General features: G+C 37.3%; 1 protein-coding gene across 1 annotated transcript in view; it reads right to left on the reverse strand.

Annotated features, from left to right (window-relative positions):
* The window catches only part of LOC139728813 (probable ATP-dependent RNA helicase DDX41), a 42744-nt gene extending 29445 nt beyond the window's left edge, over positions 1-13299 (reverse strand). Inside the window, exons 1-8 of the mRNA XM_071639750.1 lie at positions 13249-13299; positions 10497-10580; positions 9474-9630; positions 8496-8631; positions 6310-6427; positions 2359-2450; positions 1575-1728; positions 33-169 (exon numbers count right to left, since the gene is read on the reverse strand). Coding sequence (XP_071495851.1) covers positions 33-169; positions 1575-1728; positions 2359-2450; positions 6310-6427; positions 8496-8631; positions 9474-9630; positions 10497-10580; positions 13249-13293 — 923 coding nt within the window. The 5' untranslated portion in view covers positions 13294-13299. The remainder of the gene's footprint in view (positions 1-32; positions 170-1574; positions 1729-2358; positions 2451-6309; positions 6428-8495; positions 8632-9473; positions 9631-10496; positions 10581-13248) is intronic.
* Between the last annotated feature and the right edge of the window lie 3691 nt (positions 13300-16990).

Below are 16990 nucleotides of genomic sequence, written 5' to 3' on the forward strand. Positions count from 1 at the left end.
AGAGGGGTGTAAAACAAAAACAGGAAACTCACTTTCTGACTGTATCCATCTGTTCCTTGACAGAGACTCCTCCGATACAGAGCATCCCACGTAGAGACGGCTGGTTATCGGCCTCCAGACACTTGAAGAAGTGCAGGATGCCATCATGGGTCTGGCGGGCCAACTCACGCTGTCAGCCAAGAGAACAAGGGTGCAGGGAAAAAGTTTTTGAAAAATGAGTCAAATTTGTTAGCACTTTCTGAACACAGTGTCTTCTCTACTTGTTACTCCACATCTGTAAAGCTTGTGTGTCCCATTTACAACTCTGAAAATTAAATTCCTTTCATAAGCTGGTATACTGTAGAGGTAGGTATTAAATTCAGACCTTTCTTCAAAATGATAAACCGGAAACTTCTTTATGATGGAGAGATGGGAACAATACTATAGATTTTCAGTGAATTTATTTGGACAAAAAAAAAAAAACCCTTTTATTCTTGGTACAAAGGGGAGCATATTCTTGAGTGATATGGTGTTAGTTTTTCATCTTTTTTTTTTCTTTTTAACTCTTGAGTTGTATTACCAAAGGTTTCTTATACGATGTTGGGAGACATTACTCTTGAACAATGCAAAATTTTGTGACATACGCAAAAGGTACACACAACCTTTAAATCTACTAATTTTGAATGGTCTGTACATCTCTCTGGGTGGACATTTGTCCAAATGTGGTAAAGCAAGGGGCTAACAATAACAAACCCTGTATAAGATGTTGAACTTTAACTTCAGAATTGCTTTGGTGGCATTGCTTTCATGGATTTGCATGAATGGGACTGACAGACTGCCTGCAAAACAAAACGTCTTGGCATGAGCATGTAGTGAAGCCCTTACAACACTGGCTCCGCTAGTGTGCAGAGGATATTTTAAGCTTGGTCTAATAATACTTCACGTAAATGTCACTTTGTTTGTACCTTTCCGCTTGCAACCTTGTTATTCTACTGTGAAAGTATATAATCTCGGACTATTTTTTTCCCCCACAGATATACCACCCCTCCCTCCCCCCCCCCCAAAAAAAAAAGAGCTTTGGTTTGTTGTTACATTCAAACTTCTAGAGGGCACTGTTAATGACATTTTCAGACAGGAAAAGTTTCTAGATGCCATATACCAGACAGGTATGTAATGCCTTTAGAATGCCTAATCTATTTGTCTGGGGCTGTTTTTGTTTTTGTTTTTTCTACTGATTTGCAAGACATCATACTTGCAATGTGTTTAATTGTTATCTTGGATATACTTCAACATGCTTGTTGCAATGCACTTTTTCTTTGTGGCAAACAGTCTGCTGTATACACCGAATATTTTGCGAGTTTTTTAATTTTCGTGAATTTCATGAGTCAGGTGCTATTCGTGAATTTTAAGACATGCAAAAACATTGACTCTGATCCCGATATGAATGTGACGTGCACATAAAAATTTCTCCGTTCAGTACTGCACTCCACAGTCCTGAATTTAAGCAATCACAAAATCGTTGGGAAGTCCCGATTCACAAAAATTTAGACTCGCTAAATATATGGCGTATACGGTATTTTCATGGGCAAGCTTACAGACGGGCAGATGATGAGACCGTAGGGGCCCTCGTTTCTGATGAAGGGCATTCGCTTCTCTTGCTCCAGGGCGAACATAACGATGGGAAGTGTGAACACGAGAGTCTTCCCCGAACCTGTAAATGCGATGCCAATCATGTCGCGGCCCTGAAGTCTGCGAACCAATCACAAAAGATATGAAGCACAGCCGTTATCACTAACTAGCACTTTTGGAATCGCACTGAACACAAACAAGACATCACTGGTAAACGCAGAGTTAATTCAAACTTTAAAAAAAAAAATCAGGAACAATAGACACATTTGCCTTGACCCATTTTGAGCACTATCAGTGGAATCTTAGTCTTCCATAAGTATATAATATTTTTTCAGTATATAAACTGCAAATTTTTCAAAGTGCTTGCATTGAGTTTATGCCAAATTCTTCATAATCTTACTTCACAACGTTTAATTCTTGGGAAAATGCGCTTGCAGATAAGCTTGAAAAATAGAGAAAGGTAATATTAAGATGTAAATGCCTGGCAAACACAAAATTATGACATTACTATGTATCTGACATACATACATACATACATGAGCTATTGACATCCTCTCCTGTACCTCAAAACAATGCACAATCCTCTTTCTGCTGGCATTTCTGTGTCATAAAAAAAAATCAATCCAAGGTCTCCCATACATATTTGCAGCCATACAAATGTACCGGTTTCATATTTACTGAACCATCTCTTTTATTTTCCATCCAGGACAAAATATATGCTATTTATAACTCTATTCTCAAGTTCCTCACATTACAGGCAGTCCCTGGATCTGGATGGGGGTCGGTCTGCTAATTCCTTTCTTCTTCAGGGCACCAAGAATGCTCTTTGGAAACTTCATCTCCTGGCAATGGGGAAAAACAAAGATAGAAACTGTTATATGGCTTTGCTTCAGAAAGATAAATGTCAAAAGAAGACAGATATAAAACTCACTACACTCTGTTTACAGCAGTACCCTCTCACATAATGTATTTCAAGGCATTTATAGACACTTTGTATCTTTAACAAAACAAGGCAAAATGTTGATAAAAATAAAAGACAGCAAACTGTCAATCACCATCAATGGAAAATGAAGAAAGTCATTAACATTGTGAAAGCACTACGTATTACTATAAAGCATGATAGAAATCATGACCAGAGGGTAACCATACAACGAAAAAAAACAAAAAACAAAAAACAAACAAACACCTTTCTGGTGTACCTGATCGGAAACCTCAATCAAACCATGCCCTGATTAAGAAAACGAGATGATTTTTAATATTCATTCTGGCAACTAAACCTGACCTAAATGGAGAGCTCCAAATATGTGTGTGTCGGGGGGTCCCACTGTGGCCCTGTCCTGGGTACCACTATACCACCAATATGAATACAGGGCCTTCATCTGGATCTAGCCTGGGGCTCAACCCCATATTAGCCTTTAATCACACCGCTAACTAGGCTGCATGTTTAGAAGGGAGTTTCCTTCTAGTGAAGAGCAAGGCCTCTGCAGATCTTGTTATCTGTTCTGTGTTTGTCTTCGTTAATAGCACACAGGAAATGACCCAATTTATACATTTGATATCTATGCCACGGAGTTGACCACCAGTGTTTTCGTGTCCCAACATTAATGGCACCGCTCACCTTCGCACCCTTTCACACTATAAATGCACCCTAACCTTGACTCAGTGCCAGGTTAGACCTGATTAGAGCCTGGTTGAAGCCAGTTAAAGTATGGTGGTACAAAATTATAATTTATTGAGTTTGAATTTATGACCACAGATATGTTGAATGTTTGAACATTGATGCTAATGTAAAATACATGTACATGTAGGTTATATATTTTTTCTATGTTATATAAGGTTGGCAAAATGATGCCTCTCGTATGTCTTATATATATGTTATTTAAATCTTGCTTATGCGATGGTATTATATCGTCACTGGGGCGACAAGACCTCGTATCTACAAAATGTCAAATGTTCAGGAGAGCGAAAAAACATGGCAGCCAAAGCACTGTATCCAATGGGATAGACATTCCTTTGACATGCTATGGTGGCTTCATTTTTTGGGGAAAGACATCTAGGATTTGGACAGGACATCACTTAAGGGCAAGTCCAAGATAATGCGCACGTTACGTATGGGACATTCAGAGACTTTTATGACCTGAAAAATAGTGTTAATGGCCTTTGATCATATTGAACTTCATCATGGTGATTGATATCTAGAAGAAGTATAATCATGTAAAATATTGAGAAAAATGACCTTAACAATTATATTCTAGAAGAGAAAATATGTGCCGTTACGAATGGGACCAGAAAAATTTTGTTTTTTTGAACATTTTTTTCAACCTCAAAACTCTCTGAAAGTATATCATTCAACAACTTGTAACTCACTGTGATGAAAGTCACAACACTCAAGATTATCACAGGTAAGTTTCATGTCATTAGGCAAAAAGCTCTAATTACAGGTTCTAATTAAAGACAGACATGACGTGTTACGTATGGGACAGTTACGTATGGGACAGTTTGTCCCCCATTCATTTAGTGTGTGAAGAACCATGTTTATGGGTATTTTGCATAATTATTGAAGTAAAATCAGTTGAAACTACTCAAATACTGATCCAGATTGTCAGGGAAACAATATTCCCCAAATATTAACCATCATAATCATATTCAATCATATTTTTATATTTTTATGACCAACCTGGGTATGCATGCCCTTTGTCCCCCATTCGTTTAGTGTGTGGAGAACCATGTTTATGGGTATTTCGCAAAATAATTTTGCAAAATACCCATTTAAACAAATTTTTGCATAATTATTGAGGTGGAATCAGTTGAAGTTACTCAAATACTGATCCAGATTGACAAGAGAACAATATTCCCCAGATATTTACCATCATAATCACATTCAATCATATTCTATATTTTTCATGACCAACCGGAGTATGTATGCCCTATTTTTATCAGGATAGTTACTACTGAAAAACTGAATAGTTTAAAGTGTTTACTTGCATTGATGAAGGGCAGTTTGCCATTTAGTTTCAATAAAAAACAACTTGACACAAGGAATATTAAGTTTAATAAATAAGCAATACCTGCTGTGTGAAACCCCAGTGATCGAGTAGATATATGGTGTCTGTCTAGCAGTCAGGTCATTGATTCGAGTCACAACTCAGTATGTATACCCATGCATTTTTTGTTGTGGCTACTACTGAAAACTGAATAAGGACAATTTGTGTATCACTTGCAATGAAAAAAAAAATCATTTTACTTTTTATTTTTTTCCTATATATATCACAACCATTTCAAATTGGATCTCCATCACATAAACTTTGAATTCCTCTAGTCTTAGGATTTTATGCTCTTAAGTAATTCATATAAATTGGTTTCCAATCATCTCTTTAAATGTTGAAAACTGAATCCCCATTTCTACAAAAAACTAGACCATCCCTTTAATGCTGATTTTTCATTGTGTATTTTGCCATTTTCCCCTCCCCCTTTCTGAAAATTGTTCAGTCAAGTTCATGTATTGTTTCAAGTGTCTATAACTCAAAAAGTAGCTACAATGTTGGGATGCTTTCTTCAGGATGATTGACCATTTGTGTACTGAGAGACCTTCCTAGCTAGCTACATGCATTCACATGCAATATGTATGAGGATGTCCCATACGTAACGCATTTGTCCCATACGTAACATTATTTCAATTCCCAATAAAAAATATTTCTTTTATTTTTTTTAATTTTTTCTCTGGTATTTAATTTCTCTAAACAATAAATTAGAACTTTCCAAAAGGGCATTAAAATAACCTTAGCAATTTCAGAAAAAACCTAAAAAAATGACCTCATTTTGTTACGTATGGGACATCTCATGATAGGACACGAGCTAATTTGCATAATCATTTGCATAATCCCTAAATTTTCATACCAAGTTAAACTATGTGATGAACTTCTTATGTCCACATATTAATCAAATATTATTTGCTTTCCTTTGAATTAATATGAATTTTTATAAATGTCCCATACGTAACGCTGTGTTTCACATCTATGCAAATGAAGCCCTTGAAATTTGCATAAATTTACATAATATCATTTTTTCCTCCATGGAAATCAAAACTTCAACTCATAAGCTTCAAAATGATACCAAACATGTCAATATTGAGCAAAGATGAAATTTTGCCTTCTGAGGGGACCTTATCTTGGACTTGCCCTTAACTGATTTTCTGATCATTAATAATAAAAAAATCATTTTCACCAAAATTGCAGATACAAGGTCTTGTCACCCCAGCGACGATATATATCTTTGTTTTTGTGAAAAGCATGTGAACAAAACAAATATCCATGATATGTACAATAAATGATTGAAATGAAATGAATGAATAATTTCAATCATTGGATAAAAGTCATCACTCAAAACAACCTCAACAATTTCAGATTTCTTATCCCTTCTCTCTATCTTTACATGTCTGTCTGTCTGTCTGTCTGTCTCTTTCTCTCTTTTTTTTTTTTTTTGGGGGGGGGGGGGTGTGGGATTATAGCAACTGACAGTTGTTCTCCTCATTCCATAAACTTAGATACAAGTTTACTTTTCACAATGAAATTCTCATATTGTTATCTTTGCTTCATTCACAATGCCGGACATTTATGAATCGTGTGAAACTGAATTCTTGAAGAAGAAGGAAATATCATCTTGCAAAAAATGTATCAAGGGTGACATGAGAAGCGAGCCTACCTTGAAGTGCTTGATGGGAGGGGGAATATTCTGGCCTTCCACTAGAATGTGGAGCTTCTTTCGCACCCTCTCATGCCGCGCCTCCCCAAGCTGAAGGATGCAGCGTGGTGGTCTCCACCTGAACAGCAGACATGGAGCAGTACGTATCAAAGATGATAATCAAGCAATAATCACAAGGCACAAATAAAAGTGTTCCGGCCATATCGGTAATGCGCAGTTGACTGGGGAGTCTCCACTTATCAATCATGCAAGCATTTTTTTTTAAATTGTACCATACATGTATGCTGGTTGTATGTGGTGCTTTATTTACAGATTAAGAAGTTCATTGACCTTGACCGCTGACCAAAAAATTGACCCTATCTGTAAAAATAAAGTACTTTAAAATCTATTTTTATCTAAAACTTACACTAGATTCTCTTGTTAACTTACACTAAATTGTATTATGATTGGATTCACTTAATAAAATTAAAGGCCAGAATATTCGATTTCAACTAAATTTTGGTGGCCTTTGACCTTGATTGTACCCTTTTAACCCAGTCCTTTTAAGTGAATAATTGTCAGTTCATTTCTAATCTTGTCACCTGATAATTTTTCAACTGGACTGTCGTATCTGTAGTTATAGCTAGAAAATTACATTTTAATCCAAAGTGCACTGACCTTTCACCTTAATGTTTGACTACCATCTCTATCATGCTCATGCAAATAATCATATTCATTTCCATTCTGTCCAACAAATTACATCATAACTACACTTTTTTTTTTTCCATAAATACAGTGAGTTTTTTTTTTCTATTTGACTTAGACCTTTCATCAATACCTTGCACAGAAATAACTATCTATATATTTCTACTCTTTATATCATATTATATTACCACTGGAATTCATGGATTAAGTTACTTCTTATAAAACAAACATCATTTGAAAGCAAAATTTAAGTGACTTACGATCTTGAGAGATTTTGTTCTATATTTAATCAACATATCTATGCCTCATGTAGCACTTCTGGGACAGGTACGAGGCAAACTCATTTTAATGAGTGGTTTATAAGTATGATATATATAATCTTGATAATGAGATGTGCAAAGGGCAGATGGAAGGATGGACAGATGGACAAACAGGCAGAGACAACTCAAAAACATGATAATGCCTCCAGCACCTTTCTGGGTGGAGGCATAAAAAGGATTCACATCATAGTTATGACAGGTATGTATGTCAAAACAACATTTTGAAAATGAATAGAGTGATAGGAGTGCATCTCTTGGCCCAATGATATATGTGGTCCCTAATCTCTTCACCATGACTACAAGTTTGACTTCTTTGGCACTACAAATTTAGGGAACATAGCAACAAGCAGAATCCCTGAGCAGAATCCTTGAGCATAGGAGTACATACACGGCACGGTTTCCACTGACGCACAGCATGCTATACCTAACAAACCAACCCCACTGAAACAACACAACCGTCGAAATCTTCTAGCTATCTGTCTCTTTCCTAGTGTGTGATGTTTTTTCTCTAGTCTCCTCTATCCTGTATGTCAAACGTTAAACCCTATTTTAGACTAGTTCCATTAACACACTGCTAAAAGCAGACATAACAGCATGACGATGATGACTGAACAAAGTGACAACCAAAAACAAAAATCTCACTTCCTGCAACCATTCAATGCACTCTCCAGTCAAAGAATTAAAAGGTAATAATCATCTAAAGAAGCTGGCACATGCTGACCTTCTGGCAAAAACCCAAACCAAAAATGAAGTTGGACAAAGGTACATATCGTCTGTTGAGAATGAGAAGGGCGTTAAGTTGTCTCGAACACTATGGGTTTTGTGAGAACTTAACGCCCTTATCATTCTCAACCGACGATATGTAAAGCTAAATACCTTGAAACAGAGGTCGAAAATCACAAATGCAGTTTAAATCAAATCCATGGCTTAGATCAGTCCACAGACTAAAAAAAAGGGTGTGAAATAGGCCTACACGTGTACCTTTCATATGCGTGCATCAGAGGGCATTTATAATGGGATGTCTGCTAGCAAGTGCGACAAGTCCATGCACATTTACGAAACAGAATTCATGTAAACCATGGACTAAGTTTAAACTACAGTTGTACCTCTGTGAATTCTGGCCAGTATGTTTTACATTGGAAATCACACAACATTCCATTTGTCATGCTACTGTAATCTCACCCTGTGATGAGGGCTTCAGTGTAAGTGATGCCTTCTGCCAACTCCTTGACATTCATCAGTGCCTTCTGCTCCTGGATGCTGTTCAAGATCTTCTGCTCTTCCTCAAGCTGTTTGTCAAGGGCTGTGGACTTGGTGCCTAGCAACAAGAAGCATGAGATGGGTTGCTGTTTACAGGTCTATGCAAGCATTAGTCCAAGTTTTCATTTTAATTAGCATCACACACTCTTGAAAATTTCTGCACTTGAAATCAGAGCTAATGGGGTATATTTGTAAACAAGAACATTAAAACTACACCCACAGGAAAAACCTTTCACTGAAAATACAGTATCGATAAAATTGCAGTTATATCTATATCTAGCCTACAATAATTTTTTATCACTTGAATGAGAAGGTAATATGTATATCACTTTTACGACTGAGATGGCAAAATGCAGGATGTATGTATGACAAACATACGTATGATGCCTCAGTTTCAGTATCCCCCCACTCAAATGATCAGAAATATCTCTTCTTGAATTCCGTTTCTACTGAACCATGTTGTATGAGTACCAGGATTGTTCACTTATGTTCTCTTTACTCTAGGTTTACAAGTTACACATACATGCATTACTAGGCATACTGGTAATACTTACCAGTACCTTATAAGGCCAGACATAAGCAGAAAAGATAAGCAGAAAAAGCATTGGTTGAAAGGAGACACGATGCCACCAATGTAATAATCCTCCAATCTGTGACAAATTCATGCTGCGAATATATTGTGTTTTACAGTATGCAACGTCTTCCAAATTGGCAATAGCGAGGGTTATGAAGATCAATCATGGAACAAAACATGAGTCCCTGAAACAATCTTTCTCGTTCCAGTGCTGTACAGTTTTCAGACGTGACACCGCTGCTGTTGTATGCATACATTTGTGAGTCTGTAGAAGGCATATATTGTAGCACATTTGTTTTAACAAGGATTATTTGAAGTCTACTCACTTTCAGCCTTCTTCTTGAGTTCGGAGTGCTGGTCCAAGAGACTGACATTTGCCAGGGGTCCAATGTCAGGTTCCTCCTCCTCTTGTCTGTCGTACAGTCCATCCTCCTCATTTGGGTCAATGACTCGTCGATTGGCTAACTTTTGGATTCTCTCCACCTAGAGAATGTTTTGCAAGAAATCATGGCATAAAACAAATTTTTACGAAATTACACATTGTAGGCTACACATAAATGGATTAATCTTCAAGTAGCTCAGTTCATAACACTAATTTGGACATATATTTGAGCTACAGCAGACCTCATCACTTACATTGTAATACAACATGATAGTGATTTTTATAAACACACTTTGACACACAACATGACATAAATATCAAAATTACAAAAAGTTTGACTCTAGCGTGGATTTTGCTTTATGATCACTATCACATCTAAGAAAATAGATGTCTTCCACAGTAGAAATGGACTCAAATGGCATTGAAACACAAACATAATCTTCTGATGGAAGGTGCTATGCTGCCCATATAATAGCAAAACCTGCAGAGCATAGCATGAAATAAGCAGTACATCGATAATGACATACAACATTCTGCCAAAATCTCTGCTTTATGCCATAACTTAACAAAATGATGTTCTGTACAGAATCGACGACGCGACATACAAAGCAAGGCTTGACAGTAACTTTTTTCTTTTGGTGGTGTAGCAATGAAATTTGTTGGCCTGATTGGGACAACAAAACATATCTTTTCTTAAAAAAGTGGTGGCCCGACATCCATTTCTGGTGGCCCCAGGCCACCAAGCTACCACCAATGTTGAGTCCTGAGTGTAACCTTGAGTGTACTAACAGATCATTTGGTTACAGTGCCTTCACCTGAGAGTTTAATATAATCTCTGAGTGTCTGCACCATGTCATTGAAATAATCTTGCTGTGAAGGGAAAACACAACACCTTTTGAAAATATCCATCACCACCAAGATATGCAAAACTGACAACTGTAATGTGTAAAGCCAACATACAACATACCTTCTGTTTCCTCCTTTCTTTCAAAGGAATATATGGCACATAGCTTTCATCATCAGAGTCTTCTTGGGCTTGAAACTTTCTTTTCTGAATGGGGTTCAAAGAAAAGGGGTGCAAACAAAATTTACTGTCTGGAGCAATACTATAATAAAATAGTGTAATTTACATACATAACCTAAAAAAAAAAACAAAGACAACTATCTCAACACAAACATGAACATCCCACTCTTTACCTCACATACGTACAGTCAATTTATCTGAAACATACCTACAACAATCTGATAATGAGCTCTCGCACTATGTCCATGGAGCAACATTTAAATTTCTAACTGCTTGCAAAGCTTGACCATCGCTGCACTAATTCAAAATATCAGCTCTGACGTGAATGGAGGTGATCCATAACAATCGGCTCTGACGTGAATGGAGGTGATCCATAACAATCGCAGCAAGTGTGTTGCAAGTGTCACACAAACCTTGTACCGCTGCATGGTCGATTGCGTTTATAGTGTAGCGATAACCGTGTCACTTCGTCATCAGCCTTTACTCAGTGGTTACCACATAGAGGAAATTTGAAAAGTGATCTACAGTCTGCAGACAAAGTAATACAAATTTTTGTTTTCAGTAATTTGTAAATTGTGTATGTCCATATCGCTAATATGTACCAATGGGTTGCTAGAATGATCAAGATTAGATTTATATGTACATTGCATATTGTAGGTCTGAGGTTCCAAACAAAATATAATCAATTAAAAATCTGTGCTATTGTATTGTGTAGGCAAGTGTTTTGACCGTGAGTGGTACAGCCATGTCGCGACTTGCAGTACAGTGACAGGGCTGTGTAATGTAGCTTACAACCCCAGGGCACTCCATTGAACAGGTGTACTGTGGGACGCTTCGTGTTTGGCTTGGGCTGGTCACACTCACACGAGTCACAGTTCACTTACATTACAGCCAGGTTAAAAGGCCTGCTATAGTACCTTTTAGAACCTAGTAGACTTCTAACCCTGGGGCACTCCTTCACACAGTTATAGACTGTGGGAGCGCCCAGAGTCAAAAGAGTGCTATCTCCGTACGGTGAAAAAGAAACACAAATTTTTGCGCCTCTATAAGTTTCGTATTTTAACCAGCAAAAGCCTTACTTTTATAATGTACATGTATACGTTTCTTACCTAATTCATACAATACGTTCACTTGTTCATTTCCACACTGATCCCATGTGGTCTTGAAAAGATGTTTTTCTACGAGTTCATCTCCATACGTTGTACCTCCCGTTCATTCTTTGGCTTTCGATGCAACCTTTACGTGGCACTTTGCGCATTGGCGATATGAATACTGTAAGAGTCACAATGATTTTAGCCTTTGAACAAGGCCCTTTTGCTGCGTGCTGTGTAGTGGCGAGCAAAAGGGTTCGAGTGAACGCACCCAAACCAGCAGAGAGCCATCGGGCGCCACACGATGTCGCGCAGCAAGAGTTCCTGGTCAAACAAAGGCTACACTGCTACCGACTAGCGCAAGTGCAGAGGTTTCAAATCTGTCCTACGGACTACATCGCCATCGGTAGACCCCCTATGTAAATTTATTCAAATTGACGCATTTTTTAGTTATTTAAGTTGAAATTTAGCCGTGATACTATGCCTTCCCAGATCCCAAATCCTACAATGCGCAGCCCAAACACTTCACATTCGGGCTGGTCGCAGTGAGTAGACTTCATGACTTAGCTAGACCTGTGCATAATGTAAATTTTAAAGCAAGCCGCTCGCGCCCATGGGCATTGCATTGCATTCTAATTGTGCTAGATTCTATATTTTCTGTGATTCTGCAACACCTTACGATGCTCTGTCACCACTGGTCATAACAATATTCCTTGAATTTTTGTCAATGTGTTGGCTGTTGGTGTACATTCATGACTGATCTGAGCCTGAGTAACAACACCCTTTAGAAATCTACAGAATTGACAGTGGTGCGTATGGTAGCTTTACTACACATCGACCACCCTTTTTTAAACCAACCGCGTAGTTTTGGAGCACAGAGCACATAGAAAATAAATGTATTGCCTATGTCAATGTGAGTATTGGCTCTGACCGTTGCCGTTGTTTGGTGAGGATGGGTGGGAAAACGCGAAATTCACTGTTCATTAATAATGGTTTTAATCAAGGACAAAATTTCGAATGAATATTTTAACAGAATCGTAATGTAATGTCAATGCATTTTCTAAAAAGCTTCGTACAACACGGTGTTCAATACAACTCGATTTGTGTGCATTGTCAATGCAAAAACAGCGGTCGATCTCAAAAAGGAGCGGCACCCCTACCGCGACCGCGGGGAGCTGAAGAGAGGCCACTCAAGTTCGACGGCGATATTTTTGCACTGAAACTTCAAATTGAAAAGGGAACAACAGCATTTGATAGTGCTGGTTTTCTCAATCACGTAGGTCAAGTTTTTACGTAAATTTCAGTGTTAAATATTCTTATCAAGCAAATAAAGATTAGGCGGTCGATGAGTACCCGTACTCGTAGTAGGTCCAACCATACAGTGACAGTGTACGTTCGCGTTCCAGATTCAGATCGGTTCACATTCACAGGAAATGCAATACATGGGACCAACATGTACGAAACTCGATGGTTTGTTTGTAATTAATCATTCACGAATAACTAAATATCTGGAGAAAATCCACCGCTGTATAGCCAATCTATTGTTGAGCGAATATCACAAATTAAGACGCATGGAATGACTTAGTCAACACGAAATAACAAACCTTATGTACCGCCGACGACGAGGAATCACCACTGGTAGAGGCCATGATTGCACCAAGTGTGCCAATGTATGTGCGCTGTTTATGGGCTATAGGCTTTCCAGAGAATGCCGTGATCGTCAGTGTACGTAAATACACAAGCTTGTACGTATTTACAACGATGCTATGAATTCAAGAGGATGCGTAGTCCAGTAAGCAGGTATTTATGACTTTATTTACCTTTATAACTAAAGTTAAAGTTATAAAGGTATTTGTATTTATATACAAATAACATGTTGAATAGAATTGGATTGTTGAAAGAAAAGAATGTTCATTTTGTAATGTGTATGTTGAGACTTTAATACATTTTTTGAGTGAGTGTCAATATGTTGATAGATTGTGGGTTGAAGTAAGAGAATGGATTAATTTATGTTAACACGGGGTTAGAAATAACATTTACGACGGAAAATGAATTATTTGGTTTTTGGGGTATCAACAATTCGGCATTTAATTGTATTACCATGCTTGTGAGATATGAAATTTATGTTTGTAAAATAAGAAAAATAATACCTCGTTTTGATTTATGTAAATATAGTATAAGGGAATATTATGATAAGGAGAAATTTATTGCAAGAAATAATCATAAGTTGCAAGTGTTTCAGAAAAAATGGTGTCTCTTTAAACACCTTTTTTTCGTGATGTATATTGTATTGAATTCGAAAAAAAGTATGATGTTATTTGAAATATGTTGTAATACGTGTACAGATGAAAGAGAATAATAAATATCCCAGTGAGGGAAAAAAGAATAAATAAAGGTGCGTGGTTTACTTCATGCGTGTGTGTGCTGGTTTGTTTGTTTGTTTGTTTGTTTGTTTGTTTGTTTGTTTTCTGCAGTTCTTTTTTTTCTTTTTATTTTTTAATGCAACCAAAAAACAAACGAAACAAACAATATAAACAATGTACAAAATGACCAGCCTATAGCAATAAAAAGGGTTCAGTTAAAACAAGTCACCTTAAACTATCTGCCATAATGAAATAACAAAAAGAAGATGGATGTCTTTGAGATATATAAAAGTAGAGGATCAACCATTACAAAAACATGGACCACTTCCTCAAATGACATTGCAATTTACCTTTCTTTTGTGCTATAACATATTCAGTTTTCTGTTTATCGTATACTTTACTTAAGCCATGAATGCGTCAAAATTCAGAGTTGAACTTTGAAATCTACATATGAATATAAAACTTAAAACAACGAAATAAAAAGATTTATACATGTACAAAATTCTATGTCATTACTTACACCAAACATCATTTCAAATAGCGAAAAGGTGTATACTTTTTTGTTTTTTTCCGCTATAAAATCAGATAATTTTTGCCATAAATGTAGTGTTTTAGAACATTGTACAAATAAATGAAAAGTAGTTTCCTGTTCTTGACTACAAAACATATGTGCTGGTTTGTTGTTGTTGATGATGTTTTGGTTGTTGTTCTTGTTCTTATTGTTGTTATGGTTATTATTGTTGTTGTTGTTGTCTTCCTCCTGCCTTTCAAGAAAAAATGTCGTAGGCCTATACTAGTAGTTTTTTCAAGCATTTAGGGATTTGTATCTAAAATATACTATATATTATGGACTATATTCATAAAGTCCAACAAATTACTCTGTGTGAATCTTGCTGTGTGATTACATTATGATTTAAAGTGCGTCACGTGTGTGTGCGGGGGGGGGGGTGGCAGATGGAAGGATGCCGTAATTTAATCATAATTATTATGGCTTGTATTAATGATGCACTGACAGGTTGCCGATTTAATTATCAATGATAATGGAGTCTTTTAATGCGCCATGTCTGTCACACACGGTGGCAGAAAGGTATAAGACCTCCCCACATTGCTTCATTCAGGAAAAGAGCAACGATTGAGAGAAAGCACACTGTTACTGGAATAAACAAGTTTTGAGTTCTTTCTTGAACAGAGGGAATGAGGTCTCCATTCTCAATTTCAAAGGCAGTGAGTTCAAGAGAGAAAAGTCAGATTTGATGAAAGCTCTGTCAGTTGCCCCATGAATGATGGGTGCGGGGAACTCGAAGGGTATGAGCAGTGGATGGATGACGAAATCTAGTTGGGTCCTACTATGAAATAGTTCCTGATGGCAGCTTGAAGTGAATGCGAGGAACTATATAGGAGAGTGAAGTTACCGTTCTTTATTCAAGTAATCGTTCATGAATGAGTTATTTCAAACACTGTTAGATTACGTACTAAAACTAAGATGAGGTCACACTATGTATCACCACTTTAATTCTCCCGATATGATGTGAAGCGAATGCATTTAGTCTACAATAAGATGAGCAACTGGTATAACAGTCCGGTATAGCAACTACATTTTTTTCAGAAAGAGTTATCCCTGCTCTTATAAAGAAGACATCCACTTGTGATTTATGAAGCGGATTCGAAACAAACTCAATGCAAGCAATGTTTTTGTTACTCTCAACAATTATTCTCCCCATCTCCTTTCAATCAAACATTACAATAAGATGATAAGAGTCATGGAGTGTTTTTAGTGAATTGTGTCCAAGTGCCTTACTGATCCGTTTGTGCAGCAGGTGGATAAATTTCAGTTTGAATATCAAAAGAATAAATCCGTAAAGATGTGTTAACCACTCAGGTGTTAACACTCAGGGGCGGATCCAGGAATTCCGTAAAGGAGGGGCGCAAAAAAAAGAATTTTATGGTGCAACTATACAATTAAAAAAAAAAAATTAAAGGGGGCGCAAGCGCCCCTTTTATTTTATATTATTTTATTTCTGGATCCACCACTGTCACTTGTTCACTCCATTCATACGGACAACCGTGACACATCGCTCGTGCTATAACATTTGTGGATTTCTCATCAGCATTCATTACCATGGTAGCAGGAAAGCGGATGGGAAAACTTCGGAATCTGCGAGTTGACTCCACCCTCTGGATTGTCGTTAACAGAATCCAATAAGCGACAAGTATCAGTTACGATGTTCTTTTGCGCCCGATGTTCTTTTGCGCCCGATGTTCTTTTGCGCCCGATGTCATTTAGAGATAGCAACGGTTCTTCTCATGGCTGTGTCCAGTCCCCCATCCTTTTTACTCTTTACACTAATGACTGTCAAGCTGATTCCGAGAACACGAACGTTCTGAAATGCCCTGACGACACAGTCATAATTGGACTGATTACAAAGAATGACGAAATAATATATCGAAGAACACTGGACTCATTTATACAGTGGTGTGATTGTAAGTATCTCAAACTCAATGAAAAGAAAACAAAGAAAATCATGTTTGATCAGAGAGTGTTGTTTTAAGACCACTTGTCATTCACAAATCAGTTATTGAAATCATTGTGCCAAAATATGAATATCTCAGTGCCATGATCGATCAGTCGTTAAACTGGGAAGAACAGAGGTAAAAAGTACTGGCAAACGGCCATGGGAGGCGTCATTTCTTGAGGAAACTAAAACCCTTCCATGTTGAAAACCCCATTCTCAAACTCTTCTACACAGCTATTGCTGTTGCATTCTACATGGTTGACTCTCTTGGTGTTTTAGTCTAGGGAAGAATGGCCGAATGAAAATTCAAAGGTTGCCAGATCAGGCAGGCAAAATAGTTCGAGAAAAAAAAATGAACCTGTAGATGATTATGACAATGCACTGTCCGCAATCTTAGAAAGTTGAGAATATCATGAAGGATCCCTCCACACCCCCTTCATCAATGCTTCTGTTGGTTAAGCTCAGTAGGT

This window comes from Diadema antillarum, unplaced genomic scaffold (assembly GCF_040938485.1).
Source record: "Diadema antillarum isolate AM-2024a unplaced genomic scaffold, OU_Dant_1.0 seq00000201_RagTag, whole genome shotgun sequence".
Classification (NCBI taxonomy): domain Eukaryota; kingdom Metazoa; phylum Echinodermata; class Echinoidea; order Diadematoida; family Diadematidae; genus Diadema; species Diadema antillarum.